Source organism: Cibotium barometz, chromosome 3 (genome assembly GCF_041138505.1).
Source record: "Cibotium barometz isolate CiBa-2024 chromosome 3, ASM4113850v1, whole genome shotgun sequence".
In the NCBI taxonomy this organism is placed as follows: Eukaryota; Viridiplantae; Streptophyta; class Polypodiopsida; order Cyatheales; family Cibotiaceae; genus Cibotium; species Cibotium barometz.
Window position 1 is genome coordinate 68,313,186 of NC_141048.1, and position 12,751 is coordinate 68,325,936.

A 12,751-nucleotide genomic window follows, 5' to 3' on the forward strand; every position below is an offset into this window, starting at 1 on the left:
TTGTCCAGTGTGATGCATGTGGAAGTAGCATTGGTGCAGTTCTCATGCAAGAGGGACATGTTATAGCCTATGAGAGTAGAGTTTTGCAAGATGCTGAGAAGCATTTGCAGGTGTATGAGAAAGAGATGTTGGCTGTAATTCACGCTCTTTCTACTTGGAAACACTACTTGCTTGGGGCTGATTTCACTGTGCAGACAGATCATCAGACCTTGCGATATTTCCTCATGCAGACTAAGCTTTCAGAGAAGCATATGCGTTGGGCAAACTTTTTGTCAATGTTTCACTTCTAGATTGTGCATGTGGAAGGCAAAAAGAATGTAGTGGCAGATGCTTTGTCACGCAAGCCACAGGTCTCTGCAGTTTCACTTGCTTATTATCATGAGCTTGATGAAATGAAAGAGCAGTATGCCCATGATGAGGACTTTGAAAGGTTGTATGATCAGATGTCTGAGGATCAGCGGCATGAGCATTACACTCTCAGAGATGGGTTTTTATTGATGCATGGCAGACTGTGTGTTACCAGGCCATTGCGACTCAAGGTTATGATTGAAAGTCATGCTCCACCGTATGCAGGTCATAGAGGTATTGACGCCACGGTCAAAGCAGTAAAGACTTTCTTTTATTGGCCAACCTTGAGAAGAGATGTTGATGCCTTTGTGAGGCAATGCATCGTATGTCAGAAGGTAAAGTTTGACCGTCAGAAGACACCAGGGTTATTACAACCTTTATCTATTCCGGATAGACCTTGGGAGAGCATTGCCATGGATTTTGTATTTGATCTTCCACGGACACAAACGGGAAATGATGGCATCTGGACTATCATATGCAGGTTCAGTAAGCAGGCACATTTCATTCCCGTGAGGAAGACAATTAAAGTGGATCATATGGTGAAGTTGTTCATGGCGAACATCTTCAAGTATCATGGCTTGCCTACGTCTATCATTAGTGACCGTGATCCACAGATGACGAGTTTGTTCTGGAGAGGGTTGTTTGACAACATGGGTACAACTCTCAAGTTTTCATCGTCATTTCCTCCACAGACAGATGGTCAGTCAGAAGAGGCTAACTCTACAGTGTTGGATCTTCTCAAGTGTTATGTGTCAGAGCACAAGCAACAATGGGAAAAGTATCTTCCTTTGGTGGAGTTTGCATATAACAACACTGTACATAGCTCGACAGGCAAGGCGCCTTTTGAGATTGTAGAAGGACGGAAGAAGGTACCACCCATTTTGCATACAAAGGATAAGATCTTTGAGGCTGATCAGTATGTAGAGAGCTTGGATGAAGCTTATCGGAGAGTTAAGTTGGCCCTCCAGAAAACTCAGGAGAAGCAAAAGAAAGCCGCAGACCGTCACAGACGTGATTTACAGTTTGCATTGGGTGATTGGGTTCTTTTGCGCTTTGAAAAGGCTAGACTCAAGAAGATGAAGGGTAAAGAGCGCTTATTCCCTAAGTTGAGTATGCGATATTATGGGCCTTTTCACGTTTTGGAAAAGATTGGTGAGGTAACCTATCGTTTGAAGTTACCAGATCACTGGAGGATTCACAATGCTTTTCACGTGAGTCTTCTTAGACCTTTCCGTGGGGATGTGCCTGAGGATGTATCAGATGAGGCTCAGCCGGAAGTTGAGGAACTTGATGAGGTTCTGATTCCAGAGCAGATACTGGCACATAAAGAAAGGAAGGTACGAGGTAAAGTTTCCCGTCGCTATCTTGTGAAGTTCAAGAACTATTCACCGATGGATGCGAAGTGGATGGAGGAAGGTGACTTAACAGATTCACCTCAGGTTTTGCAGCTTTATCTCGATGCCTTTGAGTTAGAGCCGACTCTTATTGTGGCTCATTCAGGTTCAGCAGAGCATGGGTCTGGAGCATTACCTGATGCTCAAGAGGGGGGTAGCACCTCCACTCCCTTGATACAGACAGGCTCAGATGACATCTAGAGGTCGTTTGGTGCAGATTTTATCTCACCCGAAGGTACTGAGGCTGACAGTACATCTGTTTATGGGACTTCTATGATATATGTGTACTAGTCACATGAGATTTTTGTGGATATGTAGGTATACAACTTGGACTATTACTATGCCATTGGTTTGCAGTGAATATTGATACATGTGTATGGCTCAGAGAGATTGGGACGCTGATCTTGCCATATTGTATATTTCACTTTGGATATTTTGATGCATCACCAGAATGCAATCGAGGACGCTTGCCATTTTTCAAGAGGGGGGTATGTCATGGCCCTGTGAAAATGGAGCAGGACAAGTGTGGGCATGGTGGTTGCAGAGTCAGAATATTTTTTGATTCACATGGGGGGTGCCCGGACAGAGTTTAAGATGTGTGGACATCCCTAGGTGTGAAGGGGGGAACTAGAAACATTAAACTTTAATGTTTATTAAAGTTTGCCCCTAGGCCTTAGTGGCCCTAGGAACTTATTAAAGTTTGGGGCCCTAGGGATTAATTTGGGAAGAGGGCCACTTTTGGAGTAAGTGCTTCTCTCTCCTCCCTCTCTCTCTAGCTTTTTGGGAAAGGAGTCGTGGAGGAGCCTTGAAGCGCATGTAGACAAAACGTGGGAAGGTGGAAGAGCAAGTCGACTGCAGATTTGGAGGGCTGTGGCTGTTTTTCTGAGTGTAAATCAGCCGTACAGCACTGTACGGCCAGATCTGTGCAAGTACACTCTCTCTTTCTCTCTCTGGTACAACTGTGGGACTTCTTCACTGCTGGACTGGCTGCGCACAGGACCTGTACAGGCTGTACAGCCAGTTTTTCAGCAAGTACCATACTGTACAACTGCCGTGCAGTGTACGGGCAGGAAGGTACAGCAAGTACAGTTGCTGCAGGGGTGCAGACAGGTGCTGGACAGGTGCTGGACAGGCCTGGTTACTCAAATTCAGGCGACCAGAATCAGGACAGCCGACTGTTTGTGCAAGTACAACTCCTGGCACGTATCCCGAGGCGGTACAGACGGGCACAGTGCTGATTTTCAGATCTGTATTTTCAAGGACAGCATAAGAGTGAACATCAGGAGGAGGATACAGGCAAGTACAAGCACACGTGTGAAGCAGCAGGGGTGTGGATACAAGTGCCTGCAAGTACAGATTGGTGCTGTTGCTTCCTCCAGTGTTGTTTCACGAGCTGAACTTGGTAAGCTCTGTTTCTGTTCATCTATCTCTCTTTCTACTGCTTGATGTCTGTTGCAGATATGTGTTATCTGGCCCCTTGTGAGAGGAGGGGTATGGCAGATTGACAAGGGTTGAGACAGAGTTTGGACAGCACATGTATGTTTGAGCTGAGAAGATGTATCATGCACTTGAGTTATGCCAGATGTATGCCCATGGCTGGCCTGCTTAGTGATCTTGGCTGATCAGAGGGAGGCACAGTGTGTTGTTTGATTTCACAGATCTGTGTGCATAGATCCTCTGTGCTGAGAAGGATTTGTGGGCCGTCAGATTGGACTTACAGGTGTAAACTCTTGGCTGATCTTTGTGTTGTACTCAGCCATTCATTTTATTATAATTGAATAAAGAAATACCGCAAGGGGCGCCAAGCTTTGGGGCCAACAGGTGTCGCTGTGTTTTCAGATTTGGGCACTCTAGCTCCAATCTGTGTTCTTTTCACATCTAGACTACAAGTGGACAGGTGATTGCTAATCTACCGCACTCTGGTTTTCTATCAGAGGCCGGTTTCATTCTCCGTTTCAAGACCCCATCTGTTTCCATGGTCGTTCCTCGTTTCCCAAGTGATATTGTCACAAGAAACAGCCATTTCCACCCCTAAAAACTCGTTTCCCCGTTTCCATTCCTCAAACGTTTCTGTTCCCATTTCTCATTTATGTTCTTGTTTCTCATTTCTGGTGACTATGCCGCATCTTCACTATGGACAAGGCCTCTTCCCGTACTATTGCATGGGGCACTTGCTTGGACCACTGAGAATGAGGTTGTCGTGGATTACGAGGAGGAAGGTGGGGGACTAGCCCTTCATGTCTCTCACCTTCGCATCTCGATAGTGCCAGTCCCAAATCCATCTACTGGTCACTAGACTCCTGGTTCAAGCCAGAGATGGGAGATTTGTGGCAGCATTGCCGCATGGCACATCTGGAGAGTCGATGCAGCATAGCCATCGAAGGCACCTACACCCCACCTGTAGAGTCCATCACCAGCATCTTGCTCGACATCATTCATACCCTCCGCAGCCAGTGGGGGAAGCTTCAAGGTAGGCTATCTCATGGGGGGGGGGGGGAAGGGGGAAGAAGTGGCCTATAGTGCCAAGTGGGCTCACCACCACTATCTGTGAGAAAAGGAGCAAGTCGCCATAGCCTCAGCAAGGATTCGTGACGCTTCCGCATACGGTCCAGAGAAGAAGTGCATCCTTCCCCCTTTTTTGTTCTTTGATCCTCGCTCCGTACATGGAGGCGAGTCTGTACTTAGCCTTCTAAGCGGTTATTTTTTGTTAACTAATAGAAGGATCTGGTTTCCAGAAAAAGAAAAGGCCAAAATTGAAGAGGTGGAGGTTTTAGCCAACAAGAGGGGTCGTCCTTCCAAAGAAGACAAAGTCAAAATCGAGACCGAGACTGAAGAAAGGGCTCACACAAAGAGAAGGAGAAGGAACAAAGCTAGGAGAAGCACAAAACCATGCAGGATTTCTCCTTGGGGAAAGGTGAGGAACCTTATGATCTATGTCTCTTAGGAGAGAGATGTCTAGACTTTTGAGCGTTAGGAGGAAGAAAGAGAGGGTCAGAGGAAGGTAAAGTCAAGGTTGTCTGATTACCACTTGCCAATGTACATGTGAATGGTGTATGGGTGTCAGGGGTGTTAATAGGTGGAGGTGCAGAAATAAATGTCATGACTAAATAGACAATGGAGAGTAGGGTGTGATGTTAGGTCAGGTACAGCAAATCAGGCAGTTGGATACTAAGAAGATTCAAACTCTTGGAGGCATTGTAGCCTGTCAGATTGCTCGCGTCCAGTTGCCAAGTGCCAGCTGACGAGTGTCGACTGTCTTGACAAGTGACAGCCGTCCAGCCGCCATGATTCATTGATGAAAGTACCTACCTACAACGAACCTCTTCGTCTATGCCCCATGGCATTTACCAGGTTTCTCTCTTACCTCATAGGGCCGCCACTTGCACACCATCGACAAGTGGGTGGCGCATCCCTTATATTGGCAATCACTGGCAGGTTGCACCAGCATGTCCCTAATATTGGCAATTAGTGGCAGGTTGCACTGACGCATCCCCAATATTGGCAAACAATTTCGATGGCAATCCACTTAAGCATGTTGTCAATGGGTACAGACTCAAAGCTTACTCAACTTGTCCTCGGTAACAACAAAGAGCTTTACTCCTCATTTATAAGGGGGAGGCTAAGTATGAGGGCTTTCTTTTCTATGCTTGAGGTGTTTAAATTAGTGTAAATATAGTGTGATTTCCTAGGTTTGTGGGTGCGTAGTAGTTTCAGGGAGTTATTAAGGAGGACATACATCAAGGTTTCCTTGAACTTTCCTCTAGTGAGGTGCAATGTTTGATGGTGGAAGGAGAGCACCTAAAATATGTGAATTTGTTTTACACCTGTTTATATAATTTCAGTTTTTTCAATAGAAGTGGGTAGGGATATTGATTTAATCTTTTCAGTCATCCTTGGGAGGAAGCTTGTTTAAGGAGATTGAGTGGAGGGAGTGAGTGTGCGTCAGGGAGCAAGAAAGAGATGCAGTCAATGATGATGATTCAAAGGAGTTAGTCAAACTACAGAAAGCAAAAAAAATCAAGAAACAGAACACGAGAATGCTCAAGTTGTCACAAAACACATGGGAAGCAACCTTTCAAGTGATCAAGTCGGATTCAACTTTCTATAGCAAGAACAATCTCCTAGATCAAGAGAGGAGAACACGATATCTAATGGTACTATGAATGCAATTAGTCTTTAATTATAGAGCAAGCCTCACTATCAACTTCCGTAACTATTACATAGTCCTACTCCTACTCATGTTTGTGAAGGTTCTTTCTATAAATTATCCAGTGTGTAGTTTTTTGGAAAAAAGTATGGAAGAGTATATATACGACATGCCTCCTTCAAGAAAGCCAAAGATGAGGGTGGTCTCAGATAAAAGGAAGATTGAAATTTACAATGCGAAATCAGTTTACGACAGATCCCAAGAAGAATGCAACTCTAGTCTCTAAGCCTATAGACACCATCAAAGAAGCAGACACACATCCCACTGAAAAGAGTACTTACGTGTCACCTGTTTCCCTCAACAATGGCTGGCACATCATAGCCTGGCGGTTGGCACTTGGCTGGCCATAGGAGGTAAGCCAACAATCTGTTCGAGGTGTGGCCATTTTCAGGAGTCCCAGCGTCATTGCCTTTGGGAAGATATACCAACGTCTACAAAAGGCTTGAAGGATATAAATAGAACAATGATACCATGAGTATATAGTACCATGGAAAAACCAAAGAAAGAACGTGGAGACTAAAAACTGAAACATGACTCTATAAGCCTCCTGATGGCAGATGTGGCTATGGTGAGGGCATGTCATGTCGTCAGAGGACCTCATGGATCTGTCTGTGTGTGGTGGAGATCCTCGGTGCTCTAGGTCAAGGGCGCCTTGCACGTAGGATGGAGTAGGCCTGCCCATTGAGGATTCCTCTGGGACACAAATATGGCCCTTGTGTACGACTGGTATGAGCTGTGATGTCGATGGGGCAGTGTCAATGTGGGTGGCTGATGTGGATGCTCATGCCATGAAGAAATCACTGATGGATCTCTGGGCAACGTCTTGAATGGCCTGGCCCAACTCTTCCAAGCCTTATTCAAGAATGAGATTGAGAGTGAGACAGAGACAGGTTACCTTCTACGAGGGTAGACATGGGTAGGATCTCTCCGGATTGGGGGTGGTCAAGAAGTTCAAGCTCCTACGAAAGTGCATTTTCCCAAGTGGATTGAGCTTCTACAGAAATGTATTTGCCAATTCTTCTTGGAACCAAAGTTGGACAATTAGTATTCGAAAATTTGTCTCTATGTATAATTTTCAAAGATATTGCAATTTGGTTATGTGGACGTCCGACGGTGAACTGAAGCTTTAAGAGTGAGTGATACAAGTCTTTCTATGAATTTCCATTGTAGATGCGAATTTTCACTATGAATTGTTATGCAATGTTCATCAGTGTGAGTTGGAGCCTTAAAGAGGCTCACCAGGGTAGAAGACTTGCTTATTTACAAATATACATCTTTCTATACAAGAATAACTGCCTTCGTGAATCTGTCTGAGTCACACATCTAGTCACCATTGACTATCGGAACCACGCTTCATGAATCACCTGGTAAAAACTGCTTTCCACGGCTAAACTGAGTGCATTTGTACTATATGGGGAGATATTATTCACACTCTTATAGCCACATGGGCTTGTATCCAGATCTGTGCGAGCAAAGCGGACTGATTTCACGAGGGAGTAGGATCAAGGGATCTTGTTCTCATTGACCTCCACAAGATTCTCTTGGCACATTTGTGCCCCATATTGGTGGAGATCACCCTACATTCTAGGATAAGTTTTTTTGGTTCCGGCTTCCCGCCGTGATTTTGTATGGTCTGTTCATACTTAATAGAAGTCTCCTTTCTGCAAAAAAAAAGAAGAAGCAATATACCAGGCCCTAGCAAGGAGCACTATTATCACCCTTTTAATGCCAAATCAAGCTTGGCTCCATTCCTATAAAGCAGTTATTTCATATGATTTATATGACTAATGCAAAATGCTATAAAGGGGTAGTATCTACTCCTATCTGACACTCCAACTATCCGGTGCAGTGCCTCTAGGGATCCAAGTGCTGTTCTCATTCTCACAATCATGAGGTCATAAAAATTCAGCAGGTGGGATTCCTAGATGACCAAGACCTGCAAGCTATAAATAATTTAAAAGGTACCAAAGAACATGAGCCTCTTGTCATGTGACAAAAAGGTGGATGGTAGTCTCATTGAGCACACCACAGAATGCAACAAACAAAACAAATGATAGGTAGCCTTGATGGAACATTTGGGCAGGATTGTTATACTTACGCATACAGGAAGATGTTCAGAAAAGCTAAAAAGCGTTGCCTCGCTGACACAAAAGGGCTTGTCGTTGCATCATCAGGAACCACTCCGTTGAATGTGAGCCCATCAATATCTAGCAAATACAAAGGTGTGAAGAGTAATCCTAACAGAACTGGAGCGAGTAAAACTCCTATCAAAAAGTAACCAATCGGCATCTGCAGGTAAACAAAGATGAAGCAAAAAATATTAAAAGTGAGAAACAACACAATAAAGCCAGTCAGCAGCTCGGCAAGCTCTAACCAGACTCCCAGAGACAAAACAAGAAGGAATACTAGAAAGCAGAAATCACATATGAAAGAAAGTAGCCCTAAAATAATAATAATAATTTACAAGAAGACCACCAGGGTCTATAAGACCATGCTTACCCAGCTATAAGTAAATAAATTGTGAACTATGGCATGTACAAAGACAGATAATCACAATGGTAAAAATCAGAGTAGTTAAAATACATATGTTTCGGTCTATGAGACCATGCTTATCCATCTACCAAAAGTAAATAAATTGTGAAAACTGGCATGTAATAAAGACAAATAATCACGATGGCTACTGCATTGGAGAGTAAGTGTCAAAGCTCTGATACCACCTTCACATGCAGAAACTTAAGAGTGCATAAATCAGAGTACCTAAAAAAGATGTGTCGACGACAAAGACTGAAAACATGATTCCAGATGCTCATGGAACTACTAGAAACCTTAACTTTGTGCATGAATAAAAGGTACTTGCCAAACGTAACCATGTAGCTCTGGATCCTATCTATATGTGGGTAAAAGCCTAGTTTTAGATTAGGGATGTATGGTGACTATTACCCAAGCTGCATAATCTATCCTACATGCTTCTGGAAAAAACCTCTCTCATGGAAGGTATCCAGGAAAGTCATGGATGTAAGATAATCTCCTCTGTCTTGGTCTCCCCAATCTTACACAGCTTGCAGATATTGCTAGCAATCTATAACATTATCCATTTGTATAGCCCTATCTTCCTATTCGAGTGATATTTTAATCAACAGCAATCTTCATAGCATATAACATGTGTCTCTACAAGAAACCCTGCCTCACAATAAGTCCTATCAATTGTCAATCAAGCTCGTGTGAGCTATTAGTGGGGGCATGGGCTAGGCGACACCCACAGCAACAACCACAAGATGATTGTCCAAGAGAAGTTGTAGAGAGCTCTAATAGGCAGCAAGATCGACGTGCTTTTTATTGAGGAGCACCATCTCACCATGGGCCAGGACAAAGACACTTATTGCCACATGCCCCGTTGGGAAACATGGCAGGGTCTGCATATCCATTAGCGTTTGCCGCAGGTGACCAACTCTGGCATCCTTGTTCTAGGCAGGGTGCAGTGGGTGATCTTTTGGTTGGGAAGAGCTCCTTCAGCCTCCTTAATCTATATGCCCCTAATGGGGCCAGGAGTGGACAAGCTTCTGGATCCAAGTGAGGCAGGGGCTCGCATGAATGATTGTGCATGGGTGGAGACTTCAACATGATCAAGTCCTCCAGGGATCATCAGCGACCACCATCTTGAGGACAGAGAGTGCCACTTGGGTGAAGCTGCTCTTCCTTATGAGGGGTCAGGATGCCTGGCATCTCCCAAGTTTGGCCGAATTCTACATAATCATTTCTCCTCCAAGTCCGACTGCACTGACACCAATCCAAAACTTGCCAGGTTTGACTAGTTCTCCTTTGACAAGTGGGCATGCAATTGGGGAGGCTCAATCTGTATCCTAGCAGGCACCACTTTCTTTGACCATGGTCCCGTGATTCTTCACCTCGGAGACCCATGGCTGCAGGACTCTTAGCAAACAACCTCACTCCTGGACTAACTCATCCAGGACCCTAAGGTGAGACGGTAAGAAGAGAAGATCTAGGAGACTCTTTTCCCCTAGGCTTTGCCTGTTATGTACCTGAGGGTTAGATTGGCTAATCTATGGGTTAGGAGGGCTAAAAAATTAGTAAGCAAGTTGATTATAGTGGCTAAGGCTCATAAAGTTGATAATCCCATAAGTTATAGCTATTTATAACTTATAAGTGACTATATAGATGAGCTTGTAGAGTGAATTATTGTATTGGCATGCAACAAGATGGTCTCTACCTAGACCATGGATGCAATCCACTCTAGATTGTCCATCCTTGACATAGACAGTCTACCGATGGCCCCTCAACACATTTCATAGTGGTATGGGATGCAAAGGCTGACCGGTGTGAGTCTCTTGTTAGCTATCAAAGTACACCACAGGTGATGACGGCGGCTAAGGAGGATGGAATATCTTCATGGTGCATATGTGCAGGTGGAGAGAGAAAGAAAGAGAGATATATTAGGCATCTACTAAAGACCCAATGGGCCTATGAGACAAAAATGATACAATAATGTCCATGGCATATCTCATGATGGAATGGAAAATAAAACAAAAACAAAACATAGCAATCTCACTGGGGTGATACAAAACTGTCCATGGAAACTCATCATGGAATACCAAGAACATGGAACATGAGAGGAGCATCAGCCCCCAATAGGTGGAGAGAGAGAAAAAAGAAAGAAGAAAGTTGTATTAACGTCTTCAAAAGGCCAAAATGACCTATGAGACCAAAAGGTTACATCATATCCATGAGGTACATAATCCTGGGTACAAAATAGTAATAAAGAAAGATAACAAAAATCTAGAACTTTAAAATTTGATCTAGGTACATGAGCAGAGAGCTCTCATATCACCCTAATACATCCCTCATGGGCCGCTGTGACATGGTGCTCAAGGTGGTAAAACTAAGCTGAAACGAGAAGGTCCTGCGATGATGGGAGATGATGGCCCGGATCTTCCTGTGGTGGCGTGGCCGTGGGCGAGGGCCATGGGGTCTCGGGCGTCGAGCTCTGCATAACTCAGTGGCTCTGTCGAGTGTCACACCTCTCGGACGAGCTCCTACACTAGCCTGTGGTCTAGGTATGATGGGTGGATCAGCCCTCGGAGTGCTGGTATGGAAGAAGTCAGTGACAGCTCTCTGTGCTGGTCCTCCAACAAGTACAGCTGATCTGGATCTCACTATGTGTCTACGGAGCTCTAGAAGAAAAAGTCCCAGGCATCTCTGATCCGGGAAGTCCATGATCCTGGAAAGTGGTCCGAACCCAACTCGGAAGAGGCAGAGTGGAACCTCCCCCGAATTTCATAGTACACGGGGCATCGGCATATGTAATGGTCCTCTGTCTCGGGCTCTGTGTGACAGAGCTGGCATATCCTGTCCTCTGGTGCGGCCGCCCTAGGCCCATATCTGGCAGTCTCCACTCTCAACTGGTGGGACGAGGTGTGGATCTGGCCGATCGCACATCTCACCTCCAGCTGTCCAGCTCAACGTCCAAAGTGTGCCGGCATGCCCGACCATCTTTTTTTAGGCAGCGGGCGCTAAATGTTTGGAGGAAAAGGAAGTTATGGGTTTCTCTTGGCCGACCGTTTCTCACCCTACGACGTGGTGGCCTTGAGCTGTCGGGCACCTGTCCCAGCATGACATGGGCCTCTGAACGACTAGGTAATCTCATGTGGCACTAATGGTTTACTCCTAATCATGCATGAGATCATCGCCACTAGGGGCCTCTCCATCGGCTTCCACCCATCATATACCTCCTCTGTATCTGTCTCGGCCGGCTCGGTCCTCTGTCTCCTCTTATGGTATAAGCTAGGACCCCAGATGGGGGCACCATACAGTAGTGCAGGTGTAACTAGAGTATCAAATAGCCAAAGCTTCGTCCTCGGCTCCTGAAACTATATCTGTGAGCATTGCCTCTAGCGAGCCAAGGGCTGCATATCCCCTATCAATCTAGCGTCGGCCACCTTCCGCATCGAGAATTGAGGTCCAGCAAAAGTGGTAACATACTCCACAGGCTCTCCACTGTATGTAAACTGTACTGCAGATCTACTTATCCACTGTGAGGAGGTGTTAAAGATCATGACCTTGGTCTTTCCAAGGTTCACAGTAAGGTCCCGGTCCTCTCGCAAAAGGCCTGTAATGCATCCAAATGCCTGTGCAGCCCCTCTGGTGAATCAGAAATAAGAACAATAGCATATGCACACAGGAGGATCAGTATCAAGACTCCTGCCAAATGTGCTCCTGTCTGTCTATGTAATCCGAGATCTCGTCAATGTATAGACCAAATAGAGTAGGAGACAAGGGGCAGCCCTACTTCACCCCGATAGTGCTGTGTATGATCTCTGAGTCACCTCCTGGAGCCCGTACTCTGCCTGTGACTGACTCATAGAGTGTAATGATCCCCCACAGCATCTCTGCTGGCACTCCCATATCCTGCAGTCTCCTCATCAGTCTGGCCCGTGGGACAGTATCAAAAGCTTTGCGGAAATCCACAAAGCAGCAATATATCCATTGCACGTGAGCTCTCCCCTCCTCAATGATCCCTTGTAGTGTAAAGATATTATCGAGTGTGCAGTGCCCTCTCCTAAAGCCTGCCTGCCCCAGTGCTTTGAGTCTCTACTCCTCGGACCATCTACTAAGCTCATGCTCCAAAATAGAACCATAAATCTTGGCCAAGGTGTGACCTAGTCCTATAGTTGTTGGGGTCCATGGGGTCACCTGCTTTCAAGATAGGTACAATAGTATTCAATGACCAGCTGACGGGGAAGCCTTCACATAGAGCCCTGTTAAACATGTGAACCAGTGAAGGGGC

General features: G+C 45.4%; 1 protein-coding gene across 1 annotated transcript in view; it reads right to left on the bottom strand.

Annotated features, from left to right (window-relative positions):
- Positions 1-12,751, bottom strand: part of LOC147640455 (uncharacterized) — an 84,791-nt gene that overhangs the window by 53,693 nt on the left and 18,347 nt on the right. The window contains exon 3 of the mRNA XM_086780816.1: positions 8,048-8,238. Coding sequence (XP_086636942.1) covers positions 8,048-8,238 — 191 coding nt within the window. The remainder of the gene's footprint in view (positions 1-8,047; positions 8,239-12,751) is intronic.